Source organism: Erithacus rubecula (assembly GCF_903797595.1).
Source record: "Erithacus rubecula genome assembly, chromosome: 4".
NCBI lineage: Eukaryota > Metazoa > Chordata > Aves > Passeriformes > Muscicapidae > Erithacus > Erithacus rubecula.
Genome location: NC_136686.1, coordinates 8,395,202 through 8,417,989, shown reverse-complemented (window position 1 = coordinate 8,417,989; position 22,788 = coordinate 8,395,202). Strand labels below are relative to the sequence as shown.

Sequence of the window (22,788 nt, the reverse complement as noted above, 5' to 3'; positions counted from 1 at the left end):
CCAGCTGTCCAGTGTGGTCCATGTGAAGTCGCTCACCTGCGCAGGGGCCCTGGCCAGTGCTGCCCTGAGTATGAATGTGGTAGGTTCTTGTAAACTCTTGGAATCTTCTTGGTCTGTGCTTTTACCAGGTATTTCTAAGATATACAATCCCTTAAAAAAAAAAAAAAAATTAATTCAGTGTTGCATTTTTGATACCACTGAATGATTGTACAATCATCCATGTGGAAAACCAAACATCTCCTAAGGATATGAGCCTCCAATCACTTCCAACTTCATCCCTCTTTCTGTAGCAGATGAGAAAGGAATGGAGCAATTTGTTTTTGTGTAAAGGACATTAGAATGGTTTTTTTCTCAAGCGTTTATTTTTGCATCATCTATATTTGCCCATTAAATTTAACATTAGAACCTTAATCCCCATAACCCGAGCTTGAACTCTTCTCTAAGCTATTTTGAAAACAAACTCTGACCTGTTGAACTCTAATGTACTTCATATTTTAAGACAGCAATTGAGTGTGAGTTTAATGGGGATGTGCATGTGTGTGTGTGTCTTTTCTTGAGGACTAAGTAGGCGTGGTTTTAAGCACTCTTTGAATTTCTGCTCTTAGTGTGTGACCTGGTTTCCTGTGATTTGCCTCCTGCCCCTGTCTGTGAGTTTGGCCTGCAGCTTGCCCTGACCAACCCTGGAGAATGCAGACCAAATTACACATGTGGTAAGATCATTTTTCCTAGCAGGGAGTGACACTGGAACACTGCCTTTGAGCAACACTGACAACTTCCTTTAGGCATTATTTTTCCCCCTCTGAAAGGTTCAATTTTGGTGCCAGCAGACATGTAATGGTTTCCCAGACTTGGCAGAAGTGTATTGTTGGCACTTTGAGTACACTTTCAAATTAAGGACAAGAGAAACACTTTACTTCTGGACATGTGTTCTCTGACCTTGATGCTTATTTTATAAATCTTTTTGTTTGTGTATGAGACAAGAATTTTTTTTGGCAGGGCAGCAGCTTTTCTGAGTTCCTGAACCAGAGCCTTTTATATCTGCATTACTCAGGCTTTAAGCAGATTTATAACACTTTAAGGTGGTGATTAATGCCTTGCTGCCAGAGAACTGTCCTGTTGGCTGGCAGTGCTCTGAAAATCCATGAACTTAACATGGTGCTCACCTTTTCCTGCCAGCCTGCAACAGGGAAATGTGCAGCTCCATCTCAAGACTCTCCTGCCCGTCGCACCGGACGCTGACCGCTGTCAAGACCGAGTGCTGTGATAAATATGAGTGCACCTGCAGCTGTAGGAACTCCACAGTGAGCTGCCCTCTGGGCTATCTCTCCCAGTCCCTCACCAATGACTGTGGCTGTGTATCCACCACCTGCATTCCAGACCGGGTAAGGGAAGTGAAATGTCTTTTCCATGGATGACAGTGTCTTTTCCACATGGGAGGGGGAGCAGGCAGCCAGCTGGATATGAATAAACCCCCAATGAGACTGCTGGAAAGGGATGCCAGGGCATTTTTAATTTACAGATGCTTGAAAGAAACACACTATTACTTCATTCTGTTGCTTCTTTTATTACAGTAATTTATTTTGACACAAGCAGTCCATTTTGTGTAACTTTGAGGTAATATTAAAAAAAATATTTGAAACTTAAAGGCCACTCAAACAGCAGGAACTTCAGAGGTGATTTTTGTTTTCGTCTAACAGATATGCATACTTTGGGACCACTACCATTGCTATATATTCTTCCAATCTCATACTAAATTTATTTGCATATATGGTACGCCTTAGACCTAAAATTCCTTATGCTCATTGATTACATTTGTCTCTGCCTGAGAAGGTGGTGTGTCTTTTAAGAACTATATTGCCACTTTTAAGTTTTTGCCAAATTTTGACTCTGCTAAAGCTTCACTAGACTATATTTTTCTTATTTTGCCAACCTTTTATTATGTTATGTTATGCTAACCTATAAGATAAAGTTGCTTAGAGGAGAGGTTGCAGGGCAATGTAACTTTTTCATTAAACCTGAACATAGGGTTACATTGTCTTGCAGCTCAGTACATCTACCTTTTATTGTCCATTTCTAAGTAGTTCATGATCTTGCATAATTCATTTAATGCCTCGGGGACTTGCTCTAGCTATAAAAATAAATGTTGTTCTCTCTTTAATACCAAGTTGTAAAATTTACTAATAGAAAGTCCAATATAAGGGTTGGCTCTGCTTTTTAGGGGTAGCTGTGGTGGCCTGAGGATTCCAGAAGATGAAAGCTTTTAGCATTAAGTGGGATCTCTTCAGATTAGATGGTTTAGCTGGAAGCAGTTTTGTCTTCAAGGCTCCTTCTTGAGGACTTACTGTTCATTATCCTGAAATATTTCACATTATGCTTACAGGGAAACTGAGACCCTGGGCAACTCTGCCAACTGCAACTAAAACTCTCCAATTTATTTTGTATAAAACAGTAGCTTTGTACTTATTTGTCCTTTCCTCAACAGACTGGCCACAATTTTAAGATCCTGTAGCATTGCTAAGGGATTCAAAATATTCCACAGAATTTATGGTTGGTTTCACACCTTAAAGTGCGGCCTTTTGGAACCAGCTGTGTGCCCTGACAGCAGTAGGGTGCTCTTTTATGTATTAATTATTGTATTTAATAGGTATGTGTGCACAACAACATAGTTTATCCTGTTGGGACAACCTGGGAAGATGGATGCAGGGAATGCTCTTGCACTGGTGTGAGGGATGATGTTACAGGACTGCAGATGATGGAGTGTCGTGACAAAGAATGTGACACGTTCTGCTCTCGGGTGAGTAGCACCTAAGCCAGTGCAATAACCAGCAGAGCCCTGCTGGGGACCTGCAGTGATCCCTTTTAAGATCACTCCGTTTTAGAGAGTAACCAGAGAAAATTAGAAAAATAAGTATTGTAGCAATGGATTATCTTGGGAGCAGAATCTAAGAGCATGAGTCTGAGCATTATTGACTTTATTTTAGGCTTATTGTTTCAGGATTGCATCCTGCTGCCAAGAAAGCCAGTGACAAATTTATTTTACATTTTGATAGAAGAAAAACTGCATCCTGAAGTGTCTGTCATTTACACCACTTGCACAATAAGTGTTCGTGATGGCTGAAGTTCAATTGCAGATGTCTGCTCTAGCTCAAGTTCACTTTCTGAAGTTCCCATTTCAGCTCTGTCTGTTGCTCAGCTCTGCCTATTGTGGCAGTAATAACACCTCATGCTGGGACCTTTATTGTGCTCAGACATCTGCTACATCCTATAAAACCCTGTGGTTTACTTTTGGAAGCCTGCAAAGGAAGTATGAGCCACTTTGTTGTATTGATTTAGATGGTCAAACAGGAATAAACAGGTAATTGCTACAAAGAGTTGGTAGAGGAATGTGATTTAAACCAGATATTAGGATAAGGTTCTTCTCCTCAAGAGTCATGCACTGGAACAGGTCCTCAAGGAATGAGCCTGACAGAGCTCAAGAAGTGTATTGGGACAGGGTGGGATTGTTGGGGTGTCCTGTGCAGGGCCAGGAGCTGGACTCAGTGGTCCTTGTGTATCTTAAATATTGCATCATTCTTTAGGACCAACCAAAAACCCCCAATCCATTAGGAAAAAGAACAACAAAGCAATTGCAGAGTTTGGTGAAAAAGTCTGAAGATGCCAAATGCAATGAAAACCATGAGAGCAGAGTAGGAGTTTTTACCTGTTGCAAGAGAATCCCTTCAGTTTCCATGTGTAGAAAAGTCTTGTGTCTGTTATGGCAATTTTTATGAAATACTAGATCTAAAGTATCTGACTGTGTTTCAGCTCATAGCAATAATTTATCAATAATTTGTTATTCCAATAAAATCTCATTAATGCAGAGCTACAGTTCCTTGACATTGCAGCATCAAAGAAATCTGGTTAAAAACACATCAAAAGACTTGGTGGAAATGATGCCAGTTCTTTATGGAAAATTCTCAGTTTTTCAGCTTCTTTAATGGTTTTCAAGGCTGTACAACCAAAACTGTAACTGTTAGACTACCTGGACAGCTCAGATGCTTTTTTTCCATTGCTTACTCCTGATTCAGTGGATATACATATCAAGGACATCAGCAGTGCTGTCATCCAGTTTGAATTGACCTTAAACTTATTTTTCAGTGCAGAGTAGATGGCACTACAAGTTTTATTGATATCAAATACGTTCTTTAATAATGAATCATTGTTAGGACGATATTTAGACTCTCTGCTGCTCCTGGTTATTAATTTTATTGCTAGGTGTTAAAGTTGTACTGTATCATTTTTGACAGTGTCATCTGACTTCTGTGAAAACAGCTTGGAGGTTTTATTTTATCTTGCTACACAAAAAACCAAAAAAAAAAAAACCCCAAAAACCAAGACAAAAAAAACAAAGCCTGAAAACCCTATAGCATGTACTAGCTCTTGGATTTTTACTTCTCTTGAGTTTGCCATGCAGAAAGTTACATCTGATGCTTCAGATGCTTCACATATGTATTTAGAAGATAAAAATAATGTAAAATCAAATGCTCAACTGCACAACTTTTCTCACAAAGCTGTGTCAAGGTCTGGCATCACATTTTAGGATGTTGTATGAAATAAACTTCCATATCAAAGTCCATTGATTATTGAAGTTTGCAGATGTGCTTCATGTTACAAATCAGGGACAGTTCATTAAGGGAAAGAGCAGTTGGGAATTCCTCAGTAATTCAGTTTGATCAAAATCAAATGCTTATTTTTACAGGCATTTTTCACATGAACAATGTTGCGTGACACATCATCCTTCCTTCAGCTCTGTACTGAGATCAGAGTTTTGTTTTGCCCCTTGGAGACTGCCTAGCTATTACACATAGAATATTTTCTTTCTAATTAGATTAAAACTTAAAGCACTAAAAGTGCTTTCTTGCACTTAGGTATTGCACTGTTTCAGTATTTGGCTGCTTGCTTTAGGAGATGAATATGTATTAAAAGTGAGAATTGGGATTCTTGTTTCTGTGTGTTGAGGGATTTTTTGGCCTATTTTGCTGGATTTGTAAGATTTTTCTTTACTAACAAAGTGCCTACTGTTCAGTTTTCATGCTGCTTATTTAGTTTTCCGTAATTAAGTGTTGGACTTTAAGATACATGATCTCTGGTATTGCACAGTAGTTTCATTTTGTTATCTTAATTTGTAGAATATTTTTCAAATGCCTTTTGCAGGTAAACTGTTGGCTTAAACTGTGTTGGACCTGACAGTACTGGGTTAATGGTTCACCTTGGTCTTTAAGGGTTTTTTTAACCTAAAGGGTTCTATGAAAAGATGAAATGATCAAAACCAGTTCCTGGATTACAACTCTCAGCCATCTGTATCCTCCCTCTGCTTTAGAAGAGAGGTCTAAAGGTGCTCAGACTGAATCCTACCCTTGAATTTTCAGGAATGGGAAGGGCAGTTGTGAGTGCTAATTAACCTCCAAGATGCCACAAGAGCAATTTTTACCTTTAATTTGCCTTTGTAAAATACTGTTATATATTAAAAAAAATATTATTAAAAAATTCCTCATGATTATATCTGTCCTTTTTCAAACTCTCCTTTTCATAAAAGGCTGCTAACATTAAACACCGATCCCAAAAGAAGATGCTGGGATTGATATTCTTGTTTGCCTCTCTTCCTGATAAATAAGTCTTTTTCTTTCCTTTCCTCCTCCAGGGCTACAAGTACATTGTGCCAGAAGGGGAGTGCTGTGGGAGATGTCAGAAAACTGCCTGTGAGGAGCTGCACTTTTGGCCTCGGGGTGATGAAGATCCTCCTTTGCATGAGGTGAGGCACCAGTGGGATGCACACTTTCCCTCCTAGCAAAAGCCCCCCTGGAATTATTTTGTGTTCCATGGAAGGAAATGAAGATGATATCAGCTTTTTCTTCTACACATCAAGCAGCACTGAGAGACAATGTTTTGGGTGTCCTGTGACCTACCCAGTCAATTTCCACGTGTGAATCCTCTCTACCCTTTTCTGGGCCAGATATTTTGTGCACAATTACTAATTTCAGCCATGGTAGCTTGAAAGAATATTCATTGGGTATAATGCCTCCCTGGGTGTCAGCTATTTGTTTAAATTATCCCAGAAAATTTGTATTGCAATCTGCTGCTGTCTTAAAAAAAGAAAAAAAAGCTTCGTAAAGTGTCATTTTGCAACCTGCATTTTTCCTGATTTTAACAAGGGGATTTCTTAATGCAGATCAATATCCTTTTCTCCTTCATCAAACAAGCCTTCAGAAGGCCTATTTTTGTGTCCTACTCTCTTACTGCCTTTTTTTTATTTTTTGTCCTCACACATTAATAGCATCCTGACCCATTACTCTGCAGTCTCTTCCTTACTATGTCCTCTTGTAACTCTCCTGTCATTAGTGAAGAATTAAGCATTTAACCCACTAGAAGAATGTGTTTCCTAACTTTCTGAACAATTTGAATTGACTGCAGCTGGGGATCTGATCTTCAGTTTTGCTGTTCTTGAAGTGTATCAGTGAAGGAATAAAAAAACACATCAATGAGCAGCTCCTCCCAGCACTGAACTATGGCAGCATCTTCCTCCTGGCCTCTGTTAATGTCTGTTTCCATAAAGAGCACTTGAAGTTCCTGCTTTGTCTGGCTTGTGGGTGATGATAATAAGAGAGCTGTCAACAGGATCTTGTCTTTTCTACATTTGCAAGTGTTTCAGGTCCAGAGCCTATGGCTAAAGCCTCCTTTGGGCTTAGCAGAGCTGATTTGCAGGAGGTTGCAGAACAAAGAGCTGCAGTGCAGTGCAGCCAGTCACCAGGGAATAAATGCAGATTTAACTCGAGTTAGGAGTGCTTTTCCTTCTTCACATGTTATTTGACCTGTCCCTTTTGAAGAATACTCGTGTAATTCTTTCCTTTACAAACTCAGCATACTCTATAAACTGATTGTCACGGTAAGGGTTTGTGGAGAACTGTTGAGTGACACTGTTCCTGATACAGTAAGTGTGTTTTTGGCAAGCTAGCATGTGGCTGGAGTGGCTTTCCCCCTATCCAGGGGCACAAATAGTCTAAAATACTATACACACAAATACTGCTGCTTGTGTTTCATCCTCTCTCAACTTCCCCTCAGGTTGGCACGGAGTGGCGATCTCCCTGGAACCGCTGCATTGTCAACGAGTGCGTCCGGGTGAACAACGAGGTTTTTGTGCAGCAGAAGAATGTTTCCTGTTCCCAAATGGATGTGCCTGACTGTCCAGAGGGAACTGAGCTGCGCTGTGACCAAGTGATAGACTGCTGTCCTTCCTGCAGATGTGGTAAGGTTTGGGGGGGATCACTCCAGCATGAATTGTTTTGTGGGGTGATTTTCTGTGGCTGCCCCATCCCTGCAAGTGTTCCAGGCCAGGCTGGATGGGGCTCTGAGCAACCTGGGCTGGTGGAAGGTGTCCCTGCCCATGGCAGGAATTGGAACAAGATGATTTTTAAGGTCTCTTCCATGCCATTCTATGATTCTATGACTCCTAACATAGTCTTGACTCAAAAGTCTAAATCAAAACATTTGGATAATTTGCCTCAGTCTGGGAAGACTCTCAGTGATGTTTCATTGATAAGTGTTGTGCAACCACAGGATGACGAGGAGAGGATATATGCTCTCTAATTTGCAGCAAACCTGAGTTCATCTGAGAGTGTGAGGCTTGAACTGAAGGGGAAAGTTTATGTTCTGCCATGTACTTGTTAAAAAAGAGCTCAGCTAGAGATATTTTTATGCAGCATCAAGTATAGCTCTGACAAATTGATGCCTTTCAAGGTATAATGTAAGGGAGCTCTGTTATGCCTCTTTACAGTGAAGCTGGAAACAAATTTCTTCAAGCTGGAACTGTTCTGAATAAAAAAAACCATACCTGCAGTTGATTAAATCTTGGAATTGTCATCATAATGGTAATGCTAAATGGAACACTTTTTCTTTTTCAGCACCCCTGAATGGTTGTCCTTTGAATGGCACTATTGTTGGGGTAAGACACAAATTCCTTTTACTTGTTGAGATGGCAAGCTATATTTCAATATATGAATGAGCTTTTGCAAGACATACACTTGTCAGAATATACACACACAGAGAATACAGGGCAGCTTTTTTCCCAGATAGAATCTCTGCAAGTGAGACCTTGGAGTAAAAGCAGTGCCAGGGGACTTAGCACATCTATATCCAGCTCTGACTTTGCCAGGGTCTTCCTGTATGGCAATGAGCATCTCTGCAAAATAGGGACAGCAATGTTTCCTTTTCTTGAAGGGTGCTTGAAAAGAGGGCTTAGAAAGTGTGGTAATCTGCATTTTGTAATGGTTTGCAGGCTACCCCAAACACACAGGAAACTCTCTACGAGGGTTAATCTCCCAAGTGATCCTTGCCCACTTTGGGGAAGTAAAACCTTCCCATACTCTACTTAGAGGATAAGGCAGATTAAAGCAAGGAGACTTCCTCCACCTGTGTGGAAGGAGAGGTATCCCTCCTTGGCTATTAGCAGCAACAGGAAAGCTGAGCTTCCTCCCTGTTTGACCTCTCTTCTCTTTCAAGATCCCTGCTGATATGCCCTGTGAGGAAATGTTTTCTCAACTGCGTATTTAATGGATAGATTAAGACATGTTTAACCCAGCCCATGACAGTGGGAATGATGGGAGTTAAGCATCTTCAAATTTATCTTTGGAGAGCTCTGTCAATTGTCCATTGTTTCCCTAAATCCATATTCTGGCAGCACCTCTGGTGTCAAAGAGCTCTAAATATTCTCACCATCCCTTAGGGAAACAGGTTCTCTTTAGTCATTTAACCTAACTTTAACCTACTCATTCCTGCTTTGTCAACATGTGTCTTCCTTTTTCATTTATGTAAAAGTAAATTTACTCAAACTTCTTTATATTTTAATGGTGTGACAGAGAGAACCTTTCTCCATCTATTTGTTGTGGTTTAGATTTTTTTCCTAGTCCAAAGACGTAAGTTTATCAGGTTTTTAGAGCTAAAGCCATGTCATCAAGCATCCATCATTCTGTGTAGAGATGACTTCCCTGTAGAATTAAATACAAGGAAAAACTCTTGTTTAGAGTTTTTTTCCCCTCCCTTGTTAGAAAATAAAAGCTTTCTTGTCAGAACACTGGTTTAAATGTGATAAATTCTGGAATAATCTTTCTCTTTGATTCCTCTACTTGTTTCTTCTACTGTATGTTGTCAGAACTAGCTGGCATCCTATAAAGATATAATATTTGTAGGGAATGTCAAGCAGGACAGTAATTTCTGCTCTTGCCACCTATAGGAGTATATATTCCATATATACATAGACATAGATGTATATAAATTGTATCTATATATACACACACATAATATATGTATATAGGTGTATATATATATGTACACATAATTTCTCAATTGCAAACCAAGGGTTTTTCCAGTCGTGTGCTGTTCTGCCATGACAAAATAATTTTTTTCTCCTTCAACAAAATGTTGACCTGATCTGTCAAATAAAGTACTTTTTCTCTCTTCAAGCATTTAAAAATATTTACAAATAATTTAAAATAGGCAAATTTTGAAACAAAATATCACATTGAAGGCAAAATGAGAAGTGTCTGTGTTTTAAAAACTTCAAAATAAAATGTCTCATCTTCTGAAATATTAAAAAAAAAATCCTAAAATTTCTTGAACTAGCTTCATTTAATGACTTAGCGTAAATTAATTAGCTGTATGTCTGAAATATTTTGAGCACCTGGAGTCACTACAGCTTTGTCTTGTAGTATTCTCTGCTTCAGTTACTGGTTCCAGAGTTCTGTCAGGAAGGAAGATGTGGTGTCCACAGAAGTTTATACTTCCTGGATTTCAAACCCTTTATGTTGAGTCCTTTAAGAAGAGTCTTTACGTTTCATTTTCTTTCGAGGGAAAACTTTTCTACATTAACTCCTGAATAATTCTAAGCTTTGAGTATTTTACTGCATTTCTGGTAATTGATTGTGTCCTTAATCCTTTCACATTTTTGTCATGTATCTGGTCACCAATATTACATTCCAGTAATTTGGTGTACTGCATCCAGTCTGCTGCTCTTAACAATGCTGTGGGTTTTAACTGCAAGCTTCCAACCAGTTAGCTGTATTTACCGAAAGGATTATCTCGATCTCTCATCTGTTTTCTCAGGCTTTTGCTGAGTGGCAGTTTTGAATGTGGTCTGAGCAGATTTGAGCTTTATGCAAGTTATTTTGGTGGCACTGGGATAGCAGGTGTTAACATTTCATTCCAAGCTAGCCAAAGGGAAAATATTTTTCCCTTTTTATAACATACCTATCATCCATTATCTAGTATGGTTCCATTATTTTGTTCAGTTCTGTCATGCTAAGCAAATTTGGGAATGGGGTGAGATCTTACCCCCAAAGTTCAAGGCACCTGTGTGTGAAGATTTCATTCCAACCTATCTATAGTAATCCCTATGTTGCTGCCTCTCACAGTTATATTAATTCAACTTTATCTATTTTGTGTTTAATTGGAATGTTATAACTATTAAAAGATTCCGTGAGGATATCAGTGATACCAGTTGTGGCTCTGCAGACCATTTTTTTTTAATGATGTTAAAATCTAGAGCCACTGAGGCATTCTTGGATAAACCATGTCGTGGTCTGCACCGGAGCTGTCACTCTGGCGTCTGACAGCATTCCAGTGTTGAGATCAAACAAGAAATCTGGAGGTTCATAGGATGTTTTCTCTCCATCTGTTGTGGTGTGACCCCAGCCAGCAGCCACTTGCTCAGTCCCCACCTGCAGGATCGAGGAGAGAATGGGAAGGATGAAAGTGAGAAAACTCCTGGGTTGGGATAAAGAAAGTGAAAGTAAAAGCTGTGCAAGCAAAGCAAAACAAGGAATTAATTCACTGCTTGCCATGGTTGGGCAGGTGTTCAACTTCCCAGACAAGCAGAACGGTGACTTGGGAAGTTTTATTTTGCCATCGCTCCAAACATCCTCTCTTCCTCCTTCTCCCTACTGTATATTCCAGCCATGATGCCATAAGGTCTGGAATGTCCCTTTGGTCAGTTGGGGTCACCTGTCCAGCTGTGTCTCCTCCCAGCCTCTCATGTACCCCCAGTCCCCTCAGCATTCTGGCAGTAGGAAAAGCAGAGGAGGAAAAAAAAAAAAGTAGAAAAGGCCTTGGCTCTGTGCAATCCCTGCCCAGCCATAACAACAACATTTCTGTGTTATCTGCCCTGTGTGCAGCACAAATCCAAACCACAGCCCCATTCCAGCCACTGGGAAGGAAATTGTCTGTACCCCAGGCAAAACCAGCCCACCCTCCCTCTCCAGCAGCAAAATTTTAAGTGTATCTCCATGCCTGCCTCCAGTGAGGTTTTTTTTTTTAACCCTCCAGATTAATGTTAGGCACTACAAAATGTCAAACATGGAAAACTGAGGAATCCCTGTTCAAGTCTCAAGCTGGGCTATTAAAAGACAGGGATCTCCCCCTTGGTATTTCCTCTTTCATCATGTTTTATGTGGAGGATCCTTTTTCTAGACCTCAGGAGAGAGTCATTACTGTTACTGGTTATAGAGGCCTGAGGATCTCTGCTGTCCTGGGGCACATAATAATAATAATAATATAGTAAAAATTTTGTGCTCAGAATATTTGTCCTTCAGAGTATTGGCCCTAAATTACCCATAAATGCATTACTTTTGCACTGTTACTGTGGCCAGCTTCTTGTTTTAGCTCCATTTGTATAATGAGCATTTAATAATTCAGAAAGGAATCTGAGGATATGCACAGCACCAAATGGAATGAATGGTGGCATTCCATTAATATCTGAAGCACAATTCAAACTTTTAATAATCAAACAAAATTGTCTATTTACCTTATTTATTTACCTTATTTATTGGTATTCAGAAGTTTGTGAAAATCTTGAATGGGCTGCTCCTGCTTTGTGGGCTGCTCCTGCTTCAACCTTTGTGGTTTGTTGTTTTGGGGTTGAAATGAAGGGCTTTGCACTTGGCAGGAAGAAAGAGTTTGTCTTTAGAAGTCCTTTTAGTGTGGAATAACCAATTACTGACTCCATGTATTTTTGTTTCTTAATGGTTTGGCATTTCTGCTCTGCATTACAAATATAATTTTTGTTTGCTTTGAAAAGTAGATGGTGTTCAGAAAACAAGGTGCTGGAGAAGAGCTCAGGGAATTTGAATTGTGCTCAGCCTGATTTGCTTATAACTGTGGATAAGTAGAATTCTTCAATCAGTAATTCTGTTTTTAAAAAAAAAAATTCTCTTTTCTTTTTAGGCCTTTAGAGATTCCAAGCAATGTTGTTACAAAACCAATAACAAGCAATTTTTGCCCGTAATCTGTGGATTGTGATGGCTTTAGAATAAAAACTTGTTGCAAAATCAATTCACTACACTCAAAAAATAAACTCTTGGCAACCATGTAGTCAGAATAAAAAAATCTTCCTCATGACTTTCAAGGATTCCATTCTTGCTTGCTAGATTTGTAAGCAGCAAAGAAATGCCAATGCCATTTCTGAGATTAAGGACTTCTAAAGGGCTTTATTGAAAAATATCTTTATGCCATGCTGCTTGGTCTGGAATCAGAGATGAAAACAACCGGGGTCTCTGGAAATGTGGCAGCACGGGTTTCTTGTTTCTCTAGCAAAGAATCACAGTGCAAGGTTGAATGAAGGTGAGTTAGCCTGAAGTCACTTGTTGGTCTGAGTTTTGCTGGCGAGGTGGTCACTAATGACAAACTGGCTCTGGTGTTTCAGCATGGGAGGCACCTGATGGTGGATCAGTGCACGACGTGTGACTGCTTCCAGGCAGCCCCTCGGAAATACACCCTGAGGTGCACCAAACTGAACTGCCAGGCCTGCCCAGGGGTGAGTGCCAGCCCTCTGGGGGCTCTGCTCAGGAATGTGTCTGATGAGAGTCCTGTTCTTCACTCTACACTCCAGTTTACGCCTGCTACAACTCTGGGGCTTTTGGCCTTTCTTCAGGTTCTTCTGGGAAGTCTTGGCTCTGTGTTCTTTCCTTGAATGGGATGATAAACACCAAATCTGATCTAAATCCTCAGCATAGCAACAATAACTTTATATGGCACTCAGCTCTACAGGCACATTTAGTTGTTTGTTTTAGATTACTTACCCTTAGAGCAATATAAGGTTTAGCAAATCATTTGCAACCGGAACTTCTGAGTCCTCTTTTCTACAGTGTAATCTGTACCTCCAGGAACTGGCATCTCAGCCACATCTCCATGCTTCAGGCCTTTCCTATGACTCTTCCAAATTGTCTAAAAGCTGGGCTCAGTAGCATTTGTTTGGTTCCCAGCCCATGCCTTTGGTGATTTGAAGTTATTGTCCCCATCAGTTTCCATTGGTTTTTGAAGTCTTTGGTGCCATTACCTGCAAGAAATGACTGGCTGAGGGAGCCAGAGGGATACAGCCTCCATTTTTACTCCACTGACCAACACTGTGAGAGGATTGCCTGATTAGCTCTGCTCAATTGTGTAATTTTTTAACTTAGCACCTATACCTCCAGTAGAAGGAGACCTAAGTGAGTTACAGAGATTGGTTTGATCTCCCTGTGTCCAAAGAGCACAGACCAGCAGCTAAGTTTTACAGAAAAAAGCTTAAATGCCTCTTCCTCTTGTTCATCCTTTCCCTGGATAGTGGATGAAGCCCAATGGGCCCACCCAAACCCAGGGCCTGTGCAAGTGCTGGCTGTGGCACCCAAATCCACATCCCTAACATAATCATGTGGGATTTCTGGCTGATGTCCAGGAGAAGCAGACACTGATAGGGTCCCTGGAACAGAGTGGAACAGAGTTTTTGATGAGTCCCATCTCCCATCTGTAAGTAGAGCTGGAAAAGCCTGGAAATGTAGTTAAGTTTCCGTATAGAGTAATCTCTACAATTAAAAAAATAGAGCAAGACTACAGGCTCAAATTATTTCCTGCAACCTTTTTTCTTCAAGAATTGTCAACAGTGTGCCAGCTGGCCTGTTGTGAGTAGCAAAATGATGTTGTGACTTCCAAATGACATCCAGGGACAGGTCAGTGGTTAGGACAACCCAAAGCCAGCCAGTTTCATGTGGAGAATGCAGCTCAGATAATAAGTGTTATTAATAAGTACATAAGTGTTCCATTTGTCACCTGGGCCATCAAAATGGCTTTGACCCCTTTTATTTGGTGGTGTGGATGTAGCCTGTGAAAAAACAACAGATTGGATTTCTTTTTGTGGTTCTAAACCCTAATATCACCCCTCCTGTAAGGTTTGATTATAGACATAGGCTTCTGAAGGGGAAATAAATGGCCAAGCTCAGTGCTTTTTCAAAATATAACTTCCACAAAATATAACCTGGCCCATCTGTGTAAAGAATCCAAACAGATACACCAGACTGAATTTGTGGCCAGAGGCATGTGTGCATACATATGTTCCCACACAAATATCCATTCTTGCTGCTCAATGAAAGGAGCCAACTCTAGAAATTAAAGGTAGAGGAATCAATATAATACAGGATAATAAAAAGAAAGGATAAAGCATTCCTCTCCTGCTTCTATCACCACCCACACATTTCCCAAACAGCTCCTTTTCCCCACATGACCCAAAAGTGCAGACTAGACAGAAAACCCTGCAGAAAGGGCCATTTCCAGTTGGGCTTATTAAGGACTGTGAACTTGTGTTTGGGAGATGTGCAGCTACCCAAGGGAAGTTTCAGGTCTAGGAGTATATATCCCTTCCTAGCCATTGTAATGAATTTGCGGAACTTGGGGGAAAAAAATCAAATAAGATACATAATGTCTTTATTCCCTTAAGGCCAATGGGATTCACACACTTCACAGGACCTTTCCTGTCTCAAAGCCTTTGACTTCATGATATACCCAGATTAAAAGCAATTCCTTGCTAATGGATAAAATTTAAGAGGACAGATGGGTTAAGGATACCAATTCTCTCAGGAGCACCTGCTTTCTCCTGGATGCTGAAGTTGTGTAAGGAAAAGCTCTGGCAATTGAAGTACAGCCAACTCCAGCTTATTCTGCTCAGGAGGGACATTTTCTGGGTCACTTTATGACCTGCTTTAGGTGCTTATACTTTTGCTAGTAGGGAACGTTCACCTAAATGTATGTTTTCCCCCCCAGTGATTTAATAGTAACTCCCACCTCCCCAAATTCTCATTCTATAAAAAACATATGGATGACATGCATGCCTTCACTAAATCAGAAAGTGTTGGTTTTCTTGAAAATGTTCATCTCATCATAAGCAGCTGTTGGTTATCTGGAGCAGCTGGGGATGTTACTGTGGGACACTTCATGTGTTAGCTCAGTTCCTTTCTGCTTGGTTTGTTTTTTTCCTTTCCATTATCCATTCTAGCCTCCACCTAGTGCTTCTCATTCTCCTATGCTCTTTTCCTGCCCTGTTTTTTCCCTTCAATGCTGTTTGTGGGGCTCCATTATTTTCCTTTTCTTTAATTCTTTCCTTTTTTCTATATTGTACCTTCTCTGATGCTCTTTTATTCTCTTGTACTATCAAGCCATTTTCTTTCCATACTCCAAATTTTCCAGCTTAGCCTTGTTCTGCCCTTTTCCTGCCCAATGCTTACTGGATATTTTGCCCTCTTCTCCCCAGTTTCAGCACTTCCAATCACTTTTCCATGTCACATTATGTAGAATTCATTGGTTTTACTGAGAAACGTCTTTTCTAGCTATCATTCTGTCCACTGAATCTTATTAAAAAAAAAAACAAAACCCTTAAAATAAATATTGGATGCATGCTTAAACCAAAATAAACCCAGAAAAATACCCTTCACCTTCTAGAACTACAGAAGGCAGGAAATCCCTGGCTCCTGCTGTGGAAAATGTGTGCCAACTTCGTGTAGCATCAGGCTGAGAGATGGAAGGGTTCAATATCTTCAGGTAAGTTTTAAGCACTCTTTCTTTTATTTATGAGTAAATGTAAATGTATCATCAACTTCTGTTCAACCCCAGGGAAGCACATTTTTTCTTACTTTTTGATTAGGTAGCATGGTATGACCACTGATTTTTGTATCTCAGAATAATTGATCAAGAAATTTAATTTGTTTGTAAATTAAAAAAATAAGACACTTCATAGCACATTGTGAAATTCTAGAGGGGCATTCTAGATTCAGGAGTGTTATCAAGGAACTTTAACTGGAATATGACCTCAAACAGGTATTTAGAGGAAATGAAAACCTTTATTTTAAGTGTGAAATAGTTAAGTTGACAATGTGAATTTTGAGAATAGAAACATAGCATGGATTGGGTTGGAATGGACCTCAAAGGTCATCTTGTCCCAATGTCCTGCCATGGGCAGTGGTTGAGTCACCAGCCATGGAGGAATTTTAAAAATGTGTGGATGTGGTTTTGTGGTGGACATGGCTGGCAGTGGGAGGTCAATGGCTGGACTTGTTCTTAAGGGTTTATTCCAACCTGAATTATTTGGTGTGGGGATGGGGGATGTGGTTTTATATATATTTTCTAAAGAAGTTCCCAACTCTTCTAGAAGGTAAATAATTGTATATATGTCTCTGTAAAAGACAGATCATAAGCCAGACCCCCAACTCTCTCACTTAGAGAAGTTTTTTTCCTAAGTTAATGGAAATTTCTTCCCTGTTAAGAGCTGAAAAAGGTCAGGTTTTGGCAGTCTGTGCAGAGCTGGGATCAATATTCCCATAGAATTAAACAGAAGATAATGACTTTGCTGATAAACAATGCTGTTTAATAAAATTTACATCTTATAAATGTCACCACCATGGTTCTTGTATTGAGACATCAGCAAAGGAATACCTTGAAAACTTCCTTTCTCTGTTTTTTCTGTGTAAAGCTAACAGCTCTGCAATCTTTCCAGGCAAACACATCCCTTCAGGATGGCTGTGACAGTCACTCCTGTAGGGTGAATGAGAGAGGGGAATTTATCTGGGAAAGGAGAATCACTGGCTGTCCTCCTTTTGATGCCAGAAGATGCTTGGCTGAAGGAGTAAGTAGTGAAACAGATCCTGTTTCCAGGTTTCCTAATGGACTCTGTCATGTTTTTGGTACCTTCTGTGTGCTGGATGGGGAACCCCAACCCTCTCCCAACACCTTGGCTGAACTGGATTGGAACTTTCTCTGAAATTCAGGAAGATGTAGGTTTTTTCTGTTTTAAAATCTAAGCTGGCATTTTGTGAGATTGTGCTGACCATAATTCTGTTATGAATATGAAGCTGAATATTTGAATATTTGCAAATGGTGCTTCTAACAATGTTCTCGGTTTGGGATCCAGAGCAAAACTGTGTGGACAATGACACAAACTGAGAAATATGCATATTGCTTAGGAAATTCTAAGTTTTTTTTTTTCTCTGCCATGATGTGTGGTTAGGGAAAGAAAGTTTCACACTGCTCTAGGAAGATCAAACTTCCTTAACTGCAGTTGTTTAGCAGAAATAAAAATGAAGTATCCACCCATCTTTCTTGTGATTTGAGGTTGATTAGACATTGAGGAGCAGAGAGATGTGTGTAGCACATGGGACCCTGCTTTTGCATATCTGTCAGATTTTACACATCTTACAGGTGTTTATATCCACCTGTTCCCATTTTCTTGGGCATTCAGGAAGCAGGGTACCTTTAATAAAGCTTGTGACCAAACCACTCTGCTCAAACATATGAAAGAAATGGAGGCTTTGTTATTTATAATGTGGGAAAAATAAAGCTCCAATAGGCATTTCTCACTTTGTGAAATTATAATGCACAGTTTTGTTGTATAAACAAAGATTCAGAAAAAAAATGCTGCATTATATTACAGGCTTGGGGTTATTATCATATTCAAGTTAATGGAAAAAACAGTGAAAACCAGTTTATTTTTTAAACAGAATTTCTCAAACTGTATTTATCCTTTTCCTATTCTCCCTAATCATCTTGTTGTAGATCAAAATTTTAGATTTTTTAATTTAAAAAGTCTCCAAACATTTGCATGTAAGCTCAGGGGTTTGGTGCAACAATGGCATCAACCTGCAGTGTAAATATTTCTCAGTTTTCCCCTTTCACTATAGTTTTTCAATAATTTGCACCATACATATATTTCTGTTAATTATTTTCTGGATGGTAGCAATGAAACAAAAAACCTCAAGTTTGATTGCTTGTAAAACTTGACAGATGTGATATTTCTTAAACAGATATGATGCTTGAATGCTACTGGTTTTATCCTTCTGGTTTCCAGGAATTTATTTGTATTTAATGCCTTTATTTTAGAAAGCTCCTAATAGAAGGTGAGAGTGATATTGTCAGGTGTTGAACTTGCTAATAAGTCAATTACTTCCAGTTAGCTACCAGCAAATACCATCAAAAGTTCAAAAATTGATAAAGAGAACATTATTCATTTAGATTTATGATTTTGTATAATATAGAAATTCAGGATTTGGGGATTTTTTTTGTCTAGTATCTTGCTTTATACATCTTCTTTCAGCAGAACAGAAGTGTATCACTTGTGCCAAAATTTGAGTCGGTTTTTTTTGTTGTTGTTTGTTTGTTTTTGTTTTTTTTTAATAATTTTAGGGCAGAATTGCAAAAATTGGCAACACTTGCTGTGACACATGTAAGTAAATAATCCAGAAATCTTGTATGGAGAAGACAGAGTGTGTAAGTACCTACATTTTCCATGATGTGCAGTGAATGAAACAGAGCTTAGCAATGTGGTTATAATAAACCATCAAAGAAGCCCACCCTCTGACTGGCATGCTGTGTCATGTTTTGTCATCTAGAACACGTGTTTTGACAGTATTCCCAAGTGCTTAGAAAGAAATAGATACTCTCCACATTTTATGCAGATGTTAATTATGAATGTTTTATTTTATTGTTCATCTGGTGGTTACAGGAACGGTCCTGCACAGACAAGTTACATAACCTGATACTGCTGAATATGTGAGGAAAACACTTCATGAATAATCAATCAACTTAAAATTAATTAATCAAAAAAGCCTGACCCTGGTGGTAGTAATGTTTTTTGATAACATATTAACCAAAAATAGGAGGGGAAATGTGTTCCTATGGAACAGCCTGACTGCTTCTTAAATTTGTCAGTTTAGGGGTCAATCCTGCAACTCTTAATTTCATGCATCTTTGTGTGGATAATTCAAATGTCAGCCAGGCTGTGAGAATAGAAAGGGTTTGCTTACATAAGGAAGGATTGCAGGGTTGGGTTCTCATTTCTAAAATGAATCTCTGATGCATTTGTGAGAAGATAACATCTTAATTTTCTCCTCTGTAGTAAAAAATAATACTGTAGCTTATATAAAAGCAAAACAAGATAACAAAGGATTGAAATTGAAGATCAGAATATCAACATCTTGTCCGTGTTATGTCTTTTAATTTTCTCATTTTTGCTATGCATGTGCTTATAAATGAAAGATGGCCAGCGTGGCAGCCCATCACCACACTGGCACAGGAGCTGCTGCAATAATACCCCTGATGAAGGATGGTAACTCCTAGAGAGTTTGCAGCCTTTGCCTGTCTGGGTAATCACTGAGCTCTGGCTTGAGAGATAGAAAGCTATTGAGAGACTGTCATCAATTGGATCAAACAGATAATTTGCTTAAGAGAGCTTTAATCCACCAGGCAACATGTAAGGAATACTCAAAATTATTTATTAACAAAAGCAGATTTTGAGATTTAAAAGACAGGATGTTGGGCAGGCTCTACTAATTGTGAGTGAGTGCCAATCACTATAATCTGGGAGAAACGAATTCCAAATGAGCACAGATCAATGCATAGATTTATTTACAGTTAGTCATTAAAAAGTGATGCCTCCCTGCAGTGACCAAGGCAGACTGACCTAAGTAACCAGTTTTAGGTACTGCATACTTACAGCCTCCCATATTGGATGGACCTTCAAATCCTTATTCCCACTGATGTTTTGCCTGGATGTAGCTCAGTTACTCATGGACATAGATTAAATTATTTTCCAAGGTCTTGAGAGAGTCTGTCTTTCTGATGTCTCTGGGCCATAAAGAACTGGGCAAAGAACTTGTTCACTCAAGTCCAGGCTGATACTTTTAGTTCAGCAGAGTCAACAAGTCCTTGGGCAAAGGAGTTGGTTGAGGAGCCAGTTTCTATGCTATGCCTTCACAACTGGAGATTTTTAGTGTGTTTGAGGACATTGTTACAGCTTTTAAGTTTGTGGGAGCACACAAGTGAACAGCTCTTATTTTCTCATGAGATTTTTGTGGTATTAACCACAGGTCTTGATAGCTGGAAAAGGATATTCTTAATTTGACACTTAACAAAGAGGTTGCATCTCTGCTTCTCTCCTCTTTTCTCTTGTTGATCTCAATTCACATGTCTTGTTAAGTTACAAGCACTTGCCTTTGCAGAGGAGGCACAGTCAGCAAAAAAAGTAAATGAGAGAGGTAAAGTAACTAGAGAACAAGTTGATAAGTCAGGATCAAAAAGGGGATGAAGCTGAGTTGAGTTGAGGCTGATGACTTTATTTTTTCATGCTTTTCAATTGTGTGAACACAACTGTCCTTTCAGATGGACAATTTTTATGAGTGATAAAATCATTAAAAGAGAAAGGGAAAGCCCTGGAACCAGAAACGAGCTGCATTATTATTATTTATTTTTAAATGAAATACAAGGTTTTAGCAAAGCACAGAATTAATTTGATACCAACATTCCAATGGAAAGCTGTGTTTGCTGGTAGGAAGGAGGATACCTTTCTCTTCCCTATGTGTGTGTACTCAGTTGTGCAGAGTCCCTGCTGAATTCCTTCAATGTTCTGAAATGCTTTTGTGTAGCACCTAAAAATCAGTCCAACATTCTGTTAAACATGGAAATTTCAGTGGGTAGCTAGAAATGGGTATAAGTAGAAGCCTGCCTTTTCACAGAGGCATAAAACTATAGTAACATCACACAGAGCTGCTGTTGTCTGTGCACAAAATATCCACTGAAAAAAGCATTGGCTCCTTCACAAGTCTTTGGATGCAGACCAAAACATGCAGAAGTTCAAAAGAAAATATTCTGGATTAGTTTATATTTGAGATTTTTAATGATGAGGTTCTCTTTGAAAGTGGGGGAACAAGAGTCCCCCACTCTGTTATCAAAGTGAACAGGAGAGCTGTCAAAGACCAGGGAAGAGGCTGGTGTTAGATGGCCAAGGGAGACCCCCCTCTAGTGGAATTTTAGGGCTGTCGTGTGAAATAGTCACAGAACTACACATTAATTACTCTAGGGAGACATACCCAGCAAGGGATTTTACCAGGAATAACATTTCACTGACAGCAATTTCAGGAGTAAAGGGAAGTGAGTCACAAAAAGCAGTTGTCAGCAGTGTCAAACACTCTGGTTTTTTTTTTTTTTTTTTTTTTTTTTTTTACTCCTGGTAGGTGTGGAGGTGGAATGTCATACCGTGAGTACCAGACTGCAGTATGGGAATATCAATGGATGTGTGGCTGAAAAAGAGGTGCCCATTTCTCATTGTGAGGTAAATAACAAAAATCCACCCCTCCTCTGTCCCAAGACCTCCCCTTTCTCTTTTCCAAAAATAAACCTTTTCCTCCACCATGGTTTCACTTCAGTAAGTGGAGCACCAGTTTCCCATTGATTAATTGGGTGTTAACCTCATTGGCATTTATTTCCTGAAGTAATTTGGTGATGCTGAATTTTCCCTAGTCAAACCAGCATGAAAAAAGGCGCATGCTAGACACAAAGGCTTAGTTTATCCCACTCTCCTGCTTCCATTAGAAATTATGACTCTGAAGTAGCTCTGTTAGGATTTTCTACATTAAAAAAAAAAAAAAAAAAAAAAAAAGAATATTTATCTTCACATTGTGAAGCTGATTTTCAGCTCTGAGTCTGTAGTTAAGCACTGAGCCTCTGGGTTGATTAGGGGAATTGAAATAGCTATTTAGATAAATGGCATTTTAAAGGGCCTTTAAACCTGAGTGCCAAGATTTGACTTACGTGTCCTATAAGCCCTGGGATTCCTCCATTAGCCTTGGCACTAAGCTGCTGTGTTCTATGTGTCTTGTGTCTTCCATAATCAGATTAAATGTTTAATTTCCTGCCCATCACTGGTTACTCCTTATATGGAAACTTCCTTTTAAAACAGGCGCATAGCTTCCCTTCTCGGTGTTCCCATCTCTGCTCTTTCCAAGATAAACAAGCCACATACAAGGATTTTAATCCACCCTTGTGTGCAATCCAAGTTATGGCATAACTAATAATTCTTGACCTCTTGTCCTGTCTACAAAGTTAATGGTCCTTAGCCATGAAGTCATGAGTATTGATGTTTCTCCTCCAGAAACCCAGATTTTATATTGGAAATAAACAGGTTTAGGTACATTTTTTTCTAAAGTCCTCCCTCATAATGATAGGATATTTTAATTTAATTAGACTGACAAATAAGAGCACAAAGCCACCAAAGGAAATGGACTCTGACAGAGTGTTATGTGGGGCTGCTTGTTTTTACATCAGGAAGGCTTATGACTACAGGTACTGACAGCTTGGTCTAAATTAGTTAAGTGGCCAGACAAGCAGAACAAGAAAAAATAGCACCAGTAGAGCAACAGTGGGTGTGTGGGTTAAAGCATTTGGACTAAAACACTTGCTGAATGCGTGATAACCACCTTTGCTCAGAAGCCAACACCACAGTTCTGGACATTCTCTATGAGATTTTAGATTCCAGGCTTTTGTGTGTGTGTGTGTGTGTGTGTGTGAGCAGTTTCTTCACCTCTTCTTTGCTCAGCTTATGCTCATGAGAAGTTACTCTTCAAGCAGCACCCCAGTTTATTCTGGAGTCAGGCACCTGTTTCTGAGTTCATGTTTTACAGCAGAGCACAGAAG

General features: G+C 39.4%; 1 protein-coding gene across 1 annotated transcript in view; it reads left to right on the top strand.

Annotated features, from left to right (window-relative positions):
* VWF (von Willebrand factor) overlaps positions 1-22,788 on the top strand; it is a 119,440-nt gene that overhangs the window by 96,213 nt on the left and 439 nt on the right. Inside the window, exons 40-51 of the mRNA XM_079303773.1 lie at positions 5-79; positions 606-710; positions 1,177-1,382; positions 2,645-2,794; positions 5,681-5,791; positions 7,099-7,282; positions 7,938-7,978; positions 12,728-12,838; positions 15,772-15,870; positions 16,823-16,951; positions 18,505-18,544; positions 21,330-21,427. Of these exons, the coding sequence (XP_079159899.1) occupies positions 5-79; positions 606-710; positions 1,177-1,382; positions 2,645-2,794; positions 5,681-5,791; positions 7,099-7,282; positions 7,938-7,978; positions 12,728-12,838; positions 15,772-15,870; positions 16,823-16,951; positions 18,505-18,544; positions 21,330-21,427 (1,349 nt within the window). The remainder of the gene's footprint in view (positions 1-4; positions 80-605; positions 711-1,176; positions 1,383-2,644; positions 2,795-5,680; positions 5,792-7,098; positions 7,283-7,937; positions 7,979-12,727; positions 12,839-15,771; positions 15,871-16,822; positions 16,952-18,504; positions 18,545-21,329; positions 21,428-22,788) is intronic.